At 50.2% G+C, this 15,009-nt stretch overlaps 7 protein-coding genes across 7 annotated transcripts; all 7 read right to left on the reverse strand.

Moving 5' to 3' along the window:
• Positions 1-1,260: 1,260 nt before the first annotated feature.
• M438DRAFT_373676 (glycoside hydrolase family 3 protein) lies at positions 1,261-4,033 on the reverse strand (the record flags this gene model as incomplete). Its single annotated transcript, XM_029908440.1, has 7 exons — positions 1,261-1,683; positions 1,725-2,095; positions 2,145-2,967; positions 2,997-3,407; positions 3,460-3,607; positions 3,662-3,770; positions 3,829-4,033. 7 exons carry the CDS (start codon positions 4,031-4,033, stop codon positions 1,261-1,263), a joined length of 2,490 nt encoding a protein of 829 aa, XP_029761388.1.
• Positions 4,034-4,396: 363 nt separating this feature from the next.
• Positions 4,397-5,186, reverse strand: M438DRAFT_344587 (uncharacterized protein). Its single transcript, XM_029905262.1, has one exon. It carries the CDS (start codon positions 5,163-5,165, stop codon positions 4,722-4,724), a length of 444 nt encoding a protein of 147 aa, XP_029761389.1. The 5' UTR covers positions 5,166-5,186; the 3' UTR covers positions 4,397-4,721.
• Positions 5,187-5,547: 361 nt separating this feature from the next.
• On the reverse strand, positions 5,548-6,318 carry M438DRAFT_354306 (uncharacterized protein; the record flags this gene model as incomplete). The annotated part of the gene is made up of 3 exons (XM_029906938.1): positions 5,548-5,959; positions 6,018-6,160; positions 6,217-6,318. The coding sequence occupies 3 exons, from the start codon at positions 6,316-6,318 to the stop codon at positions 5,548-5,550; spliced, it is 657 nt and encodes a 218-aa protein (XP_029761390.1).
• A 917-nt stretch (positions 6,319-7,235) lies between these two features.
• Positions 7,236-9,598, reverse strand: M438DRAFT_272113 (glycoside hydrolase family 78 protein; the record flags this gene model as incomplete). The annotated part of the gene is made up of 2 exons (XM_029900535.1): positions 7,236-9,380; positions 9,434-9,598. 2 exons carry the CDS (start codon positions 9,596-9,598, stop codon positions 7,236-7,238), a joined length of 2,310 nt encoding a protein of 769 aa, XP_029761391.1.
• A 329-nt stretch (positions 9,599-9,927) lies between these two features.
• Positions 9,928-11,228, reverse strand: M438DRAFT_271472 (uncharacterized protein; the record flags this gene model as incomplete). The annotated part of the gene is made up of 3 exons (XM_029900481.1): positions 9,928-10,316; positions 10,392-11,001; positions 11,160-11,228. The coding sequence occupies 3 exons, from the start codon at positions 11,226-11,228 to the stop codon at positions 9,928-9,930; spliced, it is 1,068 nt and encodes a 355-aa protein (XP_029761392.1).
• Positions 11,229-11,394: 166 nt separating this feature from the next.
• M438DRAFT_294593 (FAD binding domain protein) lies at positions 11,395-13,298 on the reverse strand. The gene is made up of 5 exons (XM_029901849.1): positions 13,110-13,298; positions 12,588-13,058; positions 12,102-12,532; positions 11,832-12,043; positions 11,395-11,778 (listed from the first exon to the last, which is right to left on the reverse strand). The coding sequence occupies exons 1-5, from the start codon at positions 13,209-13,211 to the stop codon at positions 11,498-11,500; spliced, it is 1,497 nt and encodes a 498-aa protein (XP_029761393.1). The 5' UTR covers positions 13,212-13,298; the 3' UTR covers positions 11,395-11,497.
• A 542-nt stretch (positions 13,299-13,840) lies between these two features.
• M438DRAFT_344594 (Aldo/keto reductase) lies at positions 13,841-14,967 on the reverse strand. Its single transcript, XM_029905263.1, has one exon. It carries the CDS (start codon positions 14,888-14,890, stop codon positions 13,856-13,858), a length of 1,035 nt encoding a protein of 344 aa, XP_029761394.1. The 5' UTR covers positions 14,891-14,967; the 3' UTR covers positions 13,841-13,855.
• Between the last annotated feature and the right edge of the window lie 42 nt (positions 14,968-15,009).

Raw genomic sequence — 15,009 nt, forward strand, 5'->3', positions numbered from 1 at the left:
ACAGCAGGGGACATGACAATGTCATGATGTATGAACAACACCTTCCCAAGTTTGAGCTGTGCCAAGACAGCATCTTAACCAGAAAGTCTTCTCTACAGCGCATGTCGGTCGCTGTGGCTCTGTTATGTAGTCAACTACCTTCTGTTCCGCATCATTCGTGATTGCAACAGTCAATTTATTGATCGGCAGGTTAGGGTCATACCGCGCGTGCAATATCATCGAGTTAAATACGGACACTGAGATGTAAGGTATAGCTACCATTTCCACAATTGTGATAGTAGACGATTACGAGGTGGAAGGGGCTGCAGAGCGTTGGATATGTGATGCTCCTGTATACGGATGTCAGCAGCAGATGATATGTTCATAGTCATGGTCTCTTCTTACAGGATATCTGCACGAGTGGCCTAGTCTGGGCAGTTGGCCTGGACCTGTGAGGCAATCGCAAAACAAGAATGACCAAGGCTCAGAACGCAATCTCTAGAAGGGAAAGTGATACACTGTAGGGGAAGCATCGTCAAGACTATCTCTGGTTTTGTAGTTGAGTCCGATAAATCTTGTAGTCTGCCGAAAGACATGGTTTAGGTAGTGTAGAGCTGAAGCTTTTGTAGAGTAGAATTCAATGATGGGCATCCGGCTCAGGACGCTGGAAAGCTCTAGCAATAACATGTTTCAGGAAAGTCTTTCACGGATGGAAGACTTAACTTTCTAGAGAAGCAGACTTTCAGAGGCGTCTAAGATGTTTCGCGATTGTTGGCAGTCACAAAGAGATCCAAGACATGTCATGTCAACAAAGAGTGCAGCCAAAGGTGACTTGAGACACAAACCAGGCCAACGTTTCTAGCAGCTTTAGCTTCCATCCAGCACAATCTCGGTAGTCGGACTTGTTACGAGTACGAAGAGCCCTCATCTTTCTTTTGGACAAAGCCTTCATCATGTACGATTTTCAGAAATACCTGAAGTATCGACTGTCGCTGGGGAGGACCTGATTTGAGTGCATCATCAACCAATTGGAACATTATATTAGTGACGGCGTTCCTCAGTATCGGCCTCGTTGAAAGCAACTGCCATCTGCGACAAGTCCGTCGAAGGCTTGAACGAAACAGCAAAGCAGCTAGTTCGAGATCGTCCAAGTCATTGTCTACAATAATCAAGCGGTAGTGAGTAGCGAGCGAACGCTCTCTGTCCCATAATCGTAGCGAGGCACCGTCACCAGCGATGTTCTTCGTTGGTAAGAAGCTGTATTGCTTACCACTCTACAGGCTACTCAAGTACTGCATTCAATGGCAGATCTCTTGAAGATGAGCCAGCGTATACAGTCTTGATATGTTCAGTAATGACCCAGTCCTGCTTGACGGTATCCCAATTCGACAAATCTCTGCGAGCCAGAGGAAAAGTGACCTGCACAGTCTGACCAGGATCAATAGTCACGCGCTCGAAGCCACGAAGAATGATCTTTGGGTCAAAAGGCCCACCAAGAGAAACATATAGCTGAGCCACTTCATCGCCAACCACTTTGCCGGTGTTGGTCACGTTGACTCGGACATGATATAAGATATCCCAAAGGTACAAATTGCCGCCGTTCGGACCAGAGGAGGGAGAATGCTCGAAGCTTGTACCATTCAGAGCGTTCTCAGGTATGAAAGAGTCATCGCCAAAGCCTGTCGCACCATATGATTCGTTCAGCTGTTGAGCCAGGGGTAGACGTAGAGAGGAATTCGCGTAACATTCCCAGGGAAGGTATGAGCTGAGGTATCGTTGTCGATGGTGCCGTAGGTGGGTGCAGGCCCAGAGAAACCAGTAGTTGGCTGGTACTTGGCAACGTTCAACTTCTCAATGACCAGTCCCGAGTACTCGAAGGTGGTATAGCTCAATCCAAAGCCGAACTCGTATACTGGCGTGACATTTCGGTGATCGAACCCACGGTAGTCAATAAAGACACCTTCTTGGAAATTGTACTGAGGCACTTCTTGGTTTGGTGTGTAGAGAACGTCAGTGCCATAATCAGATCTGTTGCGACCCATGGTGAACGGCAATTTTGCTCCGGGATTGACGCGGCCGAACAAGACATCTGCAATCGCATATCCTGATTGTTCACCTTTTCCCTTGGTCAGTAATCGAAGTGCAGTAAGATTCACGAGGCTTACCTGGCAGTCCAGCCCAGAGAATCGCAGTGATGTTCGGATTGTCCTTGTACTGATCAATCTCGACGGCGCCAACCGAGTGAATTACCAGCACAGTGTTGTTGCAAGTGGCAGACACATTCGCAATCACGGCGTCAGCACCTTGCCAAAGGGTCAAGTTCTTACGATCACCAAGGTTGCCGTCGACGTTAGCAAATCCTTCCCCAGACCCGGCATTATCCCTAACGCGACGAGCCAAAGCATTGATCTGAGTGAATGCTGAGTTGTTGGTGATTGACTCGTACGATCCGTAACGAGAGACAACTTCATGCTGAATAGCTGCATCTGGGCTGATCAAATAGGGAGAGCTCGCTTGACCACTACCCCAACCAACTGCAAGAGTACCAACATCGCAAGCATGATTGCGACAGCCGTTTGGACCGAGAGGGTTTGAGCCGGCGTCTTCTCCGAACACTGCAGTCAATCTTGCCATGTTGTTGAGAGGCAGTGTGCCATGCGTGTTTTTGAGGAGCACGGTCGAGGCTCCCCCGATCTCACGAATCAATCGTCCGTGCTCACGTCGCACATCAACATGTTGATTGACCAACCCAGTGCCCCAAGTCGAGCCGACATGTGCGTGCACCGGGCCAAACGTATCGGGCGTCCATGACTGGAAGTTTGGATGAGGTACTTCGGTGTCTCCGCCCACCAAATACCAGCCAGCCAGGATACGGACGACCATGTCATCCAGGCGCCATTGCGGAACCGTACCATTCAAGACTGCAATGGTGAGATTGGGGCCGAAGTAGCTCAAGCCATCGCCGAAACGGATGTCGCCAGCCATGGTCTAGCTAATCCGGCAAGGATGGCAGACACACCGCTCGCAGTGGCTTGCCAGTCACTCATGACGTACCCCTGGAAGCCGAGTTCAGACTTTAGTACGTGGTTGAGCAGATAGCTGTTTTGGCAAGCTTGAGAATTGTTGACCAAATTGTAGCTGCACATGACAGAAGCAACCCCAGCCTTGACAGCATCTGCAAAAGGCCAGACATAGAGTTCATGAAGTGTTTGATCATCGATGTTAGAAGATCCAGGCTGAGTGATGTTGAAACCATAGTCTCGAGATTCGGGAGTTTGCCGGAAATGCTCTTGTTCGTTTCCGACGTAATGTTTGGCACTTGCTTGTACTCCTGTGCTTTGTATGCCACGGATTGAGTCAGCGAATAGCTTGCCAGTAAGATAAGGATCAGGACTGAATCCTTCCCAATTGCGACCTGCTGTGGGAGACTGGATGGTGATTCGTCAGCGTCAAGATCCTGTGATAAGCAGAAGAACTTACCCTCCCCAATGCGCCAGCATTAGGTCCAAGCTGGACAGTGACCCCCTTGTCGCGACTTTCAAGACCCATTGCCTTGCCTCGTTCATACGCAAGACGCCTGTCCCATGTGGCGCCAACATTGATGCCAGCAGGGAACAGACTGACGAAACTGTTCGTGCATCAGAAGCAGTTTTGGTGGAGCAGTCATGAACCGTGAACTCACTCGGTGTATCTCACGCCAACAGGCGAATCTTGAAGACATTGTCCACGGATACCGAGACGAGGAATACCTCCGGTCTGGCCAACACATTGTTCTTGCTGCCAGCCGGACCCTCAATCATGCTGTCAGCCACGCTCACGAATATCACTGAGAAGATAACAAGAACTTACCAGTCGTCAGATTCACCTTTTCTTCAAGAACCAACTGCTCGACAATCGCGATGGCCTTCTCGTAGGCAGTTGCCCATTCACCAGCCCCCGTGCCCCAAGGGCTAGGATATCTTGGTGGAGAAGTCTGGTTGGTTTGAGCTCCCAAAACCACATTTGGATTCGGAGAGATGGCGTCGGGATAAGTGACATTGGGAAACTGAGCCATGTCAAACGATGTTGAGAATTTCCAACAAGTGAGTAGTTACCGGAACTGCATTGTCACTGGATTGTGCTAGCGTCCAGCCAATAACAACAGCCAGTGTGAACATAGTCAGACGCATGTTGAGAAGCTGGCTCCAAAGGCTGTACCTTCTAAGAACGCGGAGGACCTTTATATATACTTCGCAGATGCTGATCATCGCTACTCGTTGCAGTCCAAGAAATGATTACCCGGCTGGTGTCTGGGCGAAGGCTGGTGATGATGTGTGGAGTGCATGTAACATCATCCTGTTGCGAGCCAAGCCCAATCCTACCAGGAGGGGTCACAATCCTACTCGCTTATGTTGAAAGCTTTGAGCGCTCGATGTATGCAGCGTGATCATATTATTGATGGATAACAATGAGACTCAATGCTGACACGACGATGTTGCAAGACGCGAGGAGGGAGGAAGACGCGGTGTTTGACGGTGTAAAGGCGGGGGGCAAGCGGCTAAACTCTCCGGCACTTCGGGCCAGCTGGCCGAGCCCGCATCGGACTCCCGAAACGCCGTTCTTGCTCATGCTGCTTCCTTCGATTTCGCTCCCACCAACTTAACCGGCGGACTCGTGTCGTTTGACCGGCCTGTCTGTTCGCACCCTGGTTCGATTCACACCTTTCAGCCTTCGTAATCACTGCTTGCTTTCCTCAGGACCCATCAAACCTTGGCTTCCTTCTTCTTCTCCTGGGCCAGCTCAGCAATGACCTCGAGCGCGTCCTCCTCCCTTCCAAGGGGTACAAACAGATGATCATGGTAGAATCCACTGATCGGATTGACGCCCATCCCAGCCGCAGCAAGCCTGGTCGCGACGACAGCAATGAACCCTACAGCATCTAAACTCGACGTGACGTCGAGCGTGATTTTGCGACACGGAAACGCGTACTCAATGCCATGTGACTCGGCATAGTCGCGTGAAGTAATGACTGTGATGCCTTCGGTTTTGGCTTCGCGGAAAAGCATCTCCACTTCTGTAAAAGGTGGTAGTTTCGTTTCGTCCGGGATCACAGCGAAGACGTAGGTCGTAGGACGGAGGGTGGTTGTCAATGTCGCGAGCAGCTTCGCAAGCGACAGCTCACCAGGATGCGTTGTTTGTGTCGACATGGTTCGGAACGACAAATCTGATGCAAGAGCGATCTTACATGATGAGGAGAGAAAGCAACAAAGTCACGCTTCGCGAGGCGTTGTTGTGGCATTTCTTCGGAAGAGCTCGTCGGAACATGCCTCCGGAAGGGCGTTCCATTGCCTTGTGTCAGCGTTGCCGACCCCTTCATCTACACGCGTCTCGCAACAACTGTATGGGCTTGTTACAGCTATGTCGTCAAACTCACACGTCTGCCGTAAGTAATGTCAGAAAGCTCAACACGCAAGATGCACCAAACAAGACGACACTGATTGGCAGCTAAGGATAAGTCATAAAGCCATATTTTGTTCCTCGTATATCTATGCGACTCTCCTTCTCACGCACTGCTACTCCTCGAATTGCTTAGCATGTGCGAGTGTTGACTCTGACATCGTCAATGACCAGACCGTTCAACGTGTTGACAGCAGCCTCTCCACCAGGAACAGAGAAAGTGAAAACAGCAAACTGAATATCCTCACAGCCCTTGACAGGACCAGAGTAAGCAAGCTGCTGAACAGCAAGAGCAGAGCTGGGGTTGAATTGGAACTGCTGGGAGCAGACCTGCTTGGCATTGCTGACAGAGTTGTCGCTGCCCTGGTATCCGGTCACCTCGACATTGCAAGCCTGGTTGAGGGCAGTGGCGCCTTGGCCAAGGTTGAGGACGCAAGAGAAGTAGAAGTCCTTGAGGTCGAAGGACTTGGTCTTGCTGTCTTGGTAATTGGTGGTGATCATGGGAGTACCCTGGAGCTCAGACACGAGGTTGGCGAACGCATAGCTGTAGCAGTCTTGTCAGTCTTTCTGGTTTCCATTTCATGACTGGGGTATCTTCGTACTTGGAGCCGGAGTGGGGAACGGGGCCAGGGAGCAGACCGGTCTGGATGACTGTGGCGAAGTCAAATGCCTGGAAGTAAAGGCCCTTGTAAGGAGTGGGGACAGGGCTGAGGTTGACGAGCGGGAGGGCAGTCAAGTCATCAAACTTTTGGCTTAGTTGTCAGCGTTGATTCTCCTCCGATTGACGAGCACATCACCCACGTTGGCATTTTGAGAGACAGCAGGGCACGAAGGCTGCTTGGAAGTCGGAACGGCAGCGACAGTGGCAGCGAGAGCCAGAAGAGTGGAAAAGAAGCCAGGCATGGTTTCGATGTGTTGAGATTGTTCAGTTGAATTGGTGATGGGCAAGGAATAGATAGAGGAGTAAGAAGCTGAGTTCAAGTTGTGATGAGAATACTGAGCAACGATGCTGCTCCACGCGCCTTATATCTTCGCACTTTGTGTTGAGCTTCTAGGCGACACATCATGGCATTTCGGAATATAACAGGCCAACGAATTCGAGCGTGAGCCTCATACAGATATGATCTGCTTGTACCTGGAAGGAACGAGAGACGTGGAGCTCGTTCAACTGCAGGGTTTCGTCACCGTTGCTGCGTTGTTCAGAGAAAAGAGAGAGGAAGGATCTTTCTCTATGTCATGGTGGAGAGTGTGGAGGAAGCACACACCGCAGCCGGTCAGATCTAACCAAATGCGTCGATCGCATCGGATCTGATTCAAAGTTTGTCAAACTTAGCTGTCCTATTATCAAAACGTCCGGAGAAGAATTCCGTGACTACTCCATTGCACGACGCAAAGATGTGTATCACTTGCTATAATTTTGAATATGCGCGACTTGGTCAGGAATAGGAAAGATCCCTTTCCCGAGAAAGCATTTACATAGCGGAGTAATTGGTGTCGCATCTGGCCGAATTTCATGCTTCTTTTTCGCACTTCCGCATCTTGCAGATCATTGTGGAGCTCGACTCGCGCGACGAGGAACTTCACAAGTCAATACGCACCGGGCACCGGGCTGACATTCAAACATGTGTTGCCCTGATCAAGCCTTTTACCGCAGCTTGGATGACTATGTCATCAACCAACGAGCTAGAGGCTGAAAATATTTGCGGAGTCCTGTCTCATTCCTCAATCACTTCTTGCACTCCAAATTCAAGATGGGGTGCCCACATTGAGGTCAAATTTGCGGTCAGAAGGATTTCATTCACTTTCACAATTCATGCAGTTCATCCTAGATACTGCGAAAGTACAAATGCTTCACAGCCGCGAACCTTGGAAGTCGAGCCTTGAATCAGACGCCCATTGACAATCGTAACCACTGCACGGCTTCCATTGGTTGCAGCGATGACTGAAGGGATACTCACTGTGCCTTGGGTCCCGACGGGCGATTCGACAATCATGGTGACAAGTCCAGCCTCGTCGATCCGCCATTCAACTGCGATATCTCCGAAAGGCGTGGGCTGACTTCCTTTCGCCCACGTCAGACCAAGCGACTGCGGTGCGACGCGCCATTCACGGAAGCCTGGTGCTACAGGCTGGATACCTAGAACGTTTCTGCTCAACTCCGCGGTCGGTCCCGATGACCAGGCATGACACAAAGATGACCCGTCGCCCAAACCTGGTCTACCGTCCAGATCCAAGGTCTCCCAGAAACAACCGGTGTAGTTGGCGTTGGTTTTCGAAATCATTGGCAGCCAAAGATTGTTGAGTAGATGGCTGGCTGCTTGAGCGTCGTGAGCAGCAAACGCCGCACGCAGGTGATAAGATGATGCGTAAGGGCTGATAAGCTTAGAGAAACCAGTCGTTGTGTTCGAAAAAGGCAATGTGCCATGATCCACAAAGAGAAGACGAGACATGGCTTGCGAGATACCGAGAGCCGTGTGATTGCCTTGGGGAACATTGGCCAGGATGACCATAGCATTAGCGTCTTGCGCGATCCCCTGAGGTTGAGCTTCTGAAACAAAGTATGCGCCTGTGAGGTCGCTATAGAGTTGTTTGTCGATGGACGTCCGGAGGACCCCAAGAGTCTTCTCATAATCAGTCGTATTTTGATCTGCCGCAGCGAGCATTGGTAGCACTTCTTGCAGCGCAAGTGCGTACACAACATTGAACTTTGTGACAATGCCTGACTGCGTAGGGTCATAGTAGTTCCAGTCACCACCGAAAGTTGGATCGGAAAGGTTAAAAAGTGCAATCTCGAGAATCTGCGAGGATGCCCAATCAAGCATACGAGTGGCAGCAGGTGCATATGCTTTTGCCGCTGCAACATCTGCACTGACCGTATAGTATTCACCCATCGCACTGAGCAGATTGAACGAATAGCCAATCAGGCCTGTCATGTTGATATTGATCAAGGACTCTCTTGGATGCTGCTGGATTTTCACTGTGGGAACAAAGTAGCCTGCCGTCATTTGATTGGAAGTCAGGAGACGAAGGGTGTCGTTGATGTAGTCAAGCTGGTAGTTGCTGGTCGCTATGGTGCGTGCGGCGATGTCCAAGTCACCAGCGTACGCAATCCTGTCTCGGCGAGCACCATCAACGATGACATTCAGAGAGTTTTTACCCACCAAAAAATCTTCAAGAGCAGAGTCGGACTTCAAGTCTGAGGAATAAATTTGATCGTCTTCGGAGGTGACCGTGAGGTTGGTGAAGAGTGCAGATTGACCATTAGCGGCGCCGATGCCGAACGAGCCATAGAACTTGACCTTCTGCGAGAACGAAAGGACAGGCATGTTGTTGATCAATACCGTAATGTTCGATAGATTGATAGAGGCAGGCACGTTATGCCAGTGACTTAGCAAGCTACTAGTGACGTTCAATCTAGCAGTCTGCAACAGGGTGTCGACCTCCGTTGAGCCGCTGTATGCCGAGATGGTCGAATTGGAAAGGTTGACCCAGACGTATATCCCATCACCCAGAGTATCGCTCAAGACTTTGAAGCTGAAGCCGCCTGTGATTGGTTTGACCATGAAATTCATTTGATATGAAGTCAACGCTTGCGCCTGAAGGCCGGCATAAGGCTGAGGAGCCGCACTCTCGATGAGAGTACCTTCAGAACTGATCTGCCAGAAGTCTGGGATGGATTTTGCGGCGATCATGCTTAAAGCAACAGTTTGAGCGCCAGCACGCCATATGTTAGTCCAGTTTCGATTCGAGCAATCAAAAGAGGCTCGCGGTCGGGGCGTATAATAGGATGGAATGATGCCCACTTCTGACAGTATAAGCTCGCCAGGAGATAAGAGCGTAAGAATCTGCCATCTGACTCCACCCTGGAGCAGGCGACTTGTGTGGGTGGAGTTGGACGCGGATATGTTGTAGTGTTGGACTCGGTAAGTGTTCTGCGAAGCAGACATGGCAATTGGTCCATCACTCTGCTCTTAAGTAAGCGTGAAGTGACCGAATGAGAAGCGACAATTGCACTGACCTGTATTTGGTTGAGCAATGCTCTTGATTCACTGTGAGCGACGCTGAAGAGAGAGATGTTCCCGATGGCGTGTACGACATTCAAGGTTGGGAATCCGGTAATGTCTTGACCATGGTCTAAGACGAATCCAGCTGGGTAAGAGCCATCAGTCCGAAGATGAATCATTCCATTGCGTTCCCGAGCAAAGACTGCATCGTCTGCTCTGACGAGAGTCGACACAGCCAAAAGAAGCGGCAGTAAGATCATCATGCTTGCGGTATCAGGTTAGGTGAGAGATGTCTGCTCTTCGATGACCAGACAGACGAGCTTTATGTATTCAAGATGGCTTGTCATGATGTCGATCCAGGTCCGGGAACTCTGTGTCCGTAAAATGCGTATGCATGAACCGCATGTCTAATTATTACCCCGGACTCCCAAGGCGTCCAGCTTAGCTTCTGGAAGTGTCGGATGCGCAAATTGCGTATTCGCTTGTTGCTCCGCTGACTTTTGCTTGATCACAAACCTACTAGCAACTTGACAGCGTCAATCTGGACAGAGAGGGCAGAAGATGTCTGCGATATCCCGGCCACCAGCGAGTTCACCAAGCACAGACCACCGTCCCTCAGCCACCATTTGCTGCGTAATTGATGCAACAATACGCCGTAGTATGTACATATCAGCAATGCGATTGGCTTTTTCGCTTGAAAAGCTTTGATGTAGTCATTGTTGACAAACGCCGGCCATGATGTAATTCCATCCGGAGTGTTCGATCGTTGATACCGACGCCAGGCAAGCATCAACTTGTGGGTCGCGTCCTTGTAGGCTTCGCTTAGCAGGACATCCTCAGGATCCAGGAGTTCATAGAGAGCTCGAATACTGAGCGATATTGCATCTGCGTCTTGCTCTCTGGAAATCTGTCAGATCGACATCTCAACAACAGCAGGTCATCAAGCATACCCGTCGTGATCGCGAGGTGAACTCGTAGCCCAGAAAACACTGAGATCTTCTCCAAGAAGATCAGCAAAGATCTCACCAAAGGGTCCAGACTTGAGTTCTTCTTCTGCCTGACGATAGATAAGACCGATGCCATGAACATACTCTCGCATCTCCAGTATACTCTCGCACGGGTCGCGCAGTGTGTTACCGAGTAGAGACAAAGCAGTCAATTTGGTCAAGACCGAGAAGCCGAATGCTGCATGGCAGTTGTCTGAGGTAATCTTGGTCAAGGCAGGTCGAAAGGTCTCTAGAGCTCGAGTTTGGTAGCCAAGAGCGTATTTCTGCCATTGCCATGGTGCATATCCTGATGACTTGGCCTCGAGAGCTGCTTGATGGAGACAGGTAAGTGCCATGAGACCGTGAAGCAGAAAATCGCAGGCGAAAGCTTGTTCCGGGAAGATAACTTGCCAAGTGCGCAAATCGTGGCCGCGACATATTGTTGGGGCTGTGTGGATGGTGTGGAAATGGATGAGACACAACTCCTGAGCTCTGGGTAAAAGTTCAATTGGCTGGTCGTCGTAGAATTGATCTTGCAGGCTGCATCGAATCTCGCGCTTTTGACAATAGCCACATATCGGTCTCACCTCGTCACACTACGTGAACACAGCTGGTCAGCGGACGAAGCACTCAACGACTTTACAATTGGCAAGAATTGCGAACCAGAACATCCGGATCTTGTACGTGCAGGCGTTGCCCTGGCACAATGCAGGTTCTGCGTCTTTGTATTTTGAGACCAAATCGATGTACGTACTTTCACGTGGCGTTGCTTACATTGAGCGCAGCCTCTGCGCGATTTCGAATGCGACTTACGCGTTGTCATCACGGTTTCTGCCTGTTAGTCGATTGCAACAAATTTGTGCTGATACGTTGGAGGTGCAGAAAGTGTCGTGATCGTTCGGAGACATCACAAAAATGCGGCGTTGATTGAGACGCGAAGACTGTTGCCATCAATATCTTGGCGATGTTGGCAACGCTCGAAAATTTGTCTCCAGCTTGCCAGTTTCGCGCCTTCCTCATCGCCTCAAACCTTGGAGCCATGGTAACTTCGCCCTGCCAGAACTCATGCGACGGTGGACCTTTGTTCGCACACTATTGGAGCTTCATGAAACCTCTCCAAAGACCTCGAAGAGTGAAAATACCCCGCGGATCAACCGCCTTCTGAATTTCCCGCAGCCTCTCCGCGTTGCTTTCTCCATACCCGGCGAAGACTTCGTCTGCTTGGCCAGTCCAGGCGTAGTTCATGTACGTAAAGTCGCTGGATACATTGTACTCGCGAGCAAGTGACTTGACTCGGTTCACGGTATTACGTGTCATATCCCAGACCGCGGAGTCGCCTTGTGCTTCTGTCCAAGATGTGGAGACGAAACAGACTGCGAGGTCGTCAGCGATGATTCGAAAGAGCGACTGAGTATCTGCCACGTACTGATCAGGGGTTCGCCTGTGTTTTTGATACCCAAAGCGTTGCCTCCCCGGCGAGACATGGCTGCGATGGTGTTTGCGTGGATTGGGTAGCAGATGAAGTTGGGAGTCAGGCCAGCTACTGTATTGATGGCTCTGACCTCCTCGCGGAAGATGTCAAGTGCTTTACTATGGACTAGTTGCGACGGCGACATGGTCAGAGTACCAAACAGATTGCTAGGAAGAGACTGTCAGTCAAAAACACAGATTTTCCAGGTAGGAGGAGTGATGATACCGAGTCACACCAAGCGGCGGGCTCGAAGCAAGATTGGCAACCGAGTCGACCGTCACACGTCTTGAGACGTGTGGAACACTGCTGAGGCCACTGAAGATGGAAGCGTTCATGATAGGCTGAAGATATCTTTGTGTGCCGCTGAAGGAGAACTGATCGCTAGTTCTGTTGTAAGTATAGTACAGATCAAGACTCATGTCCACATCACTGTAGACATCAGGATTGGCCCAAAGCTCGTAAGCTTCATCAAGGACCTCGTTTGTGTAGTTCGGGGCGTATGAGAACTGTGCTTGGTAGATGGGTCCTTGAGGGAAGATGTTGATGGTGAAGGTGGTCACAATTCCGAAGTTGTTGCCACCTCCACGCAAAGCCCAGTAGAGGTCTGTATCGGAGGTCTCGCTCGCTGTTACGATGGTGCCATTGGCAAGAACGACCTGAAGAGCATTAGCAAAGTTCTTCCCATCGCTCTTCTCATTCTCCGGAGATTACCTCATACTCATGGATATTGTCCAGCGCCCAGCCGTGTCTGTTTGCGAATGGCGAGGAACCACCACCAAGAGCATGGCCACCGACTCCTACCGTACCGACACGACCTCCGACGAAAGAACGATTGTATGGCTCAAGAGCAGTATAGACCTGCACAGAGTTTGCACCACCACCAACTCGGGCACGAGTGGCATTCGCGATCACCTCGACGGTACTCAAGCGATCAAGGTCGATTGTCACACCGCCAACAGAGTTTGAGTCATCTGCACTTCGAGAGTGGCCGCCACCCTTGACAGCAAATCTGCACCAGTTCTTCTCAAGGATGTTGATGATACGAGCGACCTCGGAGGCATTGAAAGGCTCAACTCGACACGCCGGGATCACCTCTTGTTGTTTCGCATCCCAGATGGTGAAGTTATCATTTTCGGGATAGTGCAGGTAGGCGTCGCCGAAAGCTGAACGAAGGGTAGAGCACTGGATCCTCTCAGCTTTTGATCAACACAGAAAATAAATGGAATATTTTACTGCTCTCTCGCATCCAAAAGATGTCACATTACTTCCGTAAGTGATCGCCTCAGCCAAAGTACTCAGCAAGACGATACCCAAAGTCTTGAAAAGTCGCGTCATGACTGCTTCGATGTCGTTGTGCAAAGAATGCAAGATTGGTTGCGTCGTGATGCTTTATATCAGCATCGTTCTGCGGCATACTTCCTTGCTCACGACGGAATACAGCGATCCGACTCAACACTCCTGATCGTCTCTGAAGTTCCAGCCATGCTCGCTAGCTCTACCATTGAATGACGACAGATGTGCAAGCAATCAAAAACGCGCATAGAGTCGTTCCCTTGGTATTCTTGGCAATGGCTTCCCCAGCCAAAATTTTCGGCCGAAAATGTGAGCGGAAGCAAGGCCGCTGTCTTCAAAGTCAAAAATCAGGTCATTGAGAAGGAGATACAACGTGAACTCCGGACGAATACTTAGCAGCGGATGTGATACTTGAGATTAAGTCCGGAGTCAGAAGATAGTCGCTATAGGCATCCCAACAGCAATTCAGAAGCCAGAAGAGGTGAAGTCGGGCGAAAGTGCACTGAAGCAAGCTTTGAGCACCACGTACATTGAGGATATTATCTTGGTCTGTAGGCAAATGACCATGGAAAGATCGGATCAAGATTCAGAGATTATTTGCTTTGCACCGTACAGACCAAGAGCAGGCAAAGACAATATGGACATGTTCGATAGACTTCAAGTTTTGAGATTCTCGCAAATCTATTCTACGCATGCCCAATGATGTTTCTAGGAACATACAAATCATCAATACTCTTGATCTCCTCAGCAGACAGCTCGAAAGTCGAAGCCTGAATCGCCTCATCAACTCTCTTGACAGAGCTCAATCCCAGAATCGGAGCACTGATGAACGGCTTGGCCAAGGCGTATGCAATAGCAATGACAGCCATTGAAACACTTCTAGCTTTTGCAATTTCTTCAATCTTCTCGTTGATCTTCTTGTCGGCATCAGTCATGGGTTGTCCCAGGAAACCTTGGCCTTGACCACTTCCTCTGGTGCTTTCGCCGAAGGACTTCCAAGGACGAGTCAGGAAGCCCATGGCGACGGGGCTCCAGGGAATGCCTCCCATACCGAACTTCTGACACGAAGGATACATCTCTCTCTCTTCCTCGCGATAGATAGCATTGTACAAGTTTTGCATGGAGATGAATTCGGTCCAACCGTTTGCGCGAGCAGTGTACTGGTACTCCAGCAATTGATGGGCGCGCATAGAGGAAGCTCCAATGTATCTGACCTTTCCAGACTTGAGGAGGTCATGGAGAGCCTCCATTGTCTCTTTGACAGGTGTGTTGGGATCAAAACGATGGATCTGCAACAGGTCGACGTAGTCCAGATCCAATCTCTTCAAACTGTTCTCCACGCTCTCAAAGATGTGTTTTCTCGAGAGACCATACTGGTTGACATAACCCTTATCATTTCTCTCCTCCTCAGACATCGACAGAGGCTCTTCGAGACCAAAGCCTATAGGAGCCCACACCTTTGTTGCAATGACAACGGCATGGCGGTTCCAGTTGTTTTGCTTGATGGCTTTGCCGAGGATGACTTCAGAGTCGCCGTTGGAATATCCATTCGCGGTGTCGAAGAAGTTGAGGCCGGACTTGTAGCAATGTTGTAGAATGGGGAGGGCTTCTGCTTCTCCAAGAGCCCACTTGTAGCGGCCTTCGGGGTTGCCGTAGCTCATACATCCAACTCCAATTGGAGAGATGCGAAGACCGCTTTCGCCAAGTCTGACGTACTTCATGTTGATGGAGAAGAAGGTCGGAGGGTGATCTAGGAGATTCGGTGTAGTGAGGTTCAAAAGTGAGATGTCGATCAATGTTCCAGCGAGGGCTCTATATGTAGTTCCAACAATTGTCAAGG

This window comes from Aureobasidium pullulans (assembly GCF_000721785.1).
Source record: "Aureobasidium pullulans EXF-150 unplaced genomic scaffold scaffold_7, whole genome shotgun sequence".
Taxonomy (NCBI): Eukaryota; Fungi; Ascomycota; class Dothideomycetes; order Dothideales; family Saccotheciaceae; genus Aureobasidium; species Aureobasidium pullulans.

Excerpts from the sequence above, each read along its gene's own strand:
- M438DRAFT_344587 (XM_029905262.1), bottom strand. The coding sequence starts at position 5,165 with ATGTCGACACAAACAACGCATCCTGGTGAGCTGTCGCTTGCGAAGCTG.
- M438DRAFT_294593 (XM_029901849.1), bottom strand. The coding sequence starts at position 13,211 with ATGACGCGACTTTTCAAGACTTTGGGTATCGTCTTGCTGAGTACTTTG. Across the intron at positions 13,059-13,109 it reads CTTTTGGATGCGAGAGAGCA|TGCTCTACCCTTCGTTCAGC; the intron begins GTAAAATATTCC and ends GAGAGGATCCAG. Across the intron at positions 12,044-12,101 it reads CCGCCGCTTGGTGTGACTCG|CAATCTGTTTGGTACTCTGA; the intron begins GTATCATCACTC and ends GTCTCTTCCTAG.
- M438DRAFT_344594 (XM_029905263.1), bottom strand. The coding sequence starts at position 14,890 with ATGAAGTACGTCAGACTTGGCGAAAGCGGTCTTCGCATCTCTCCAATT.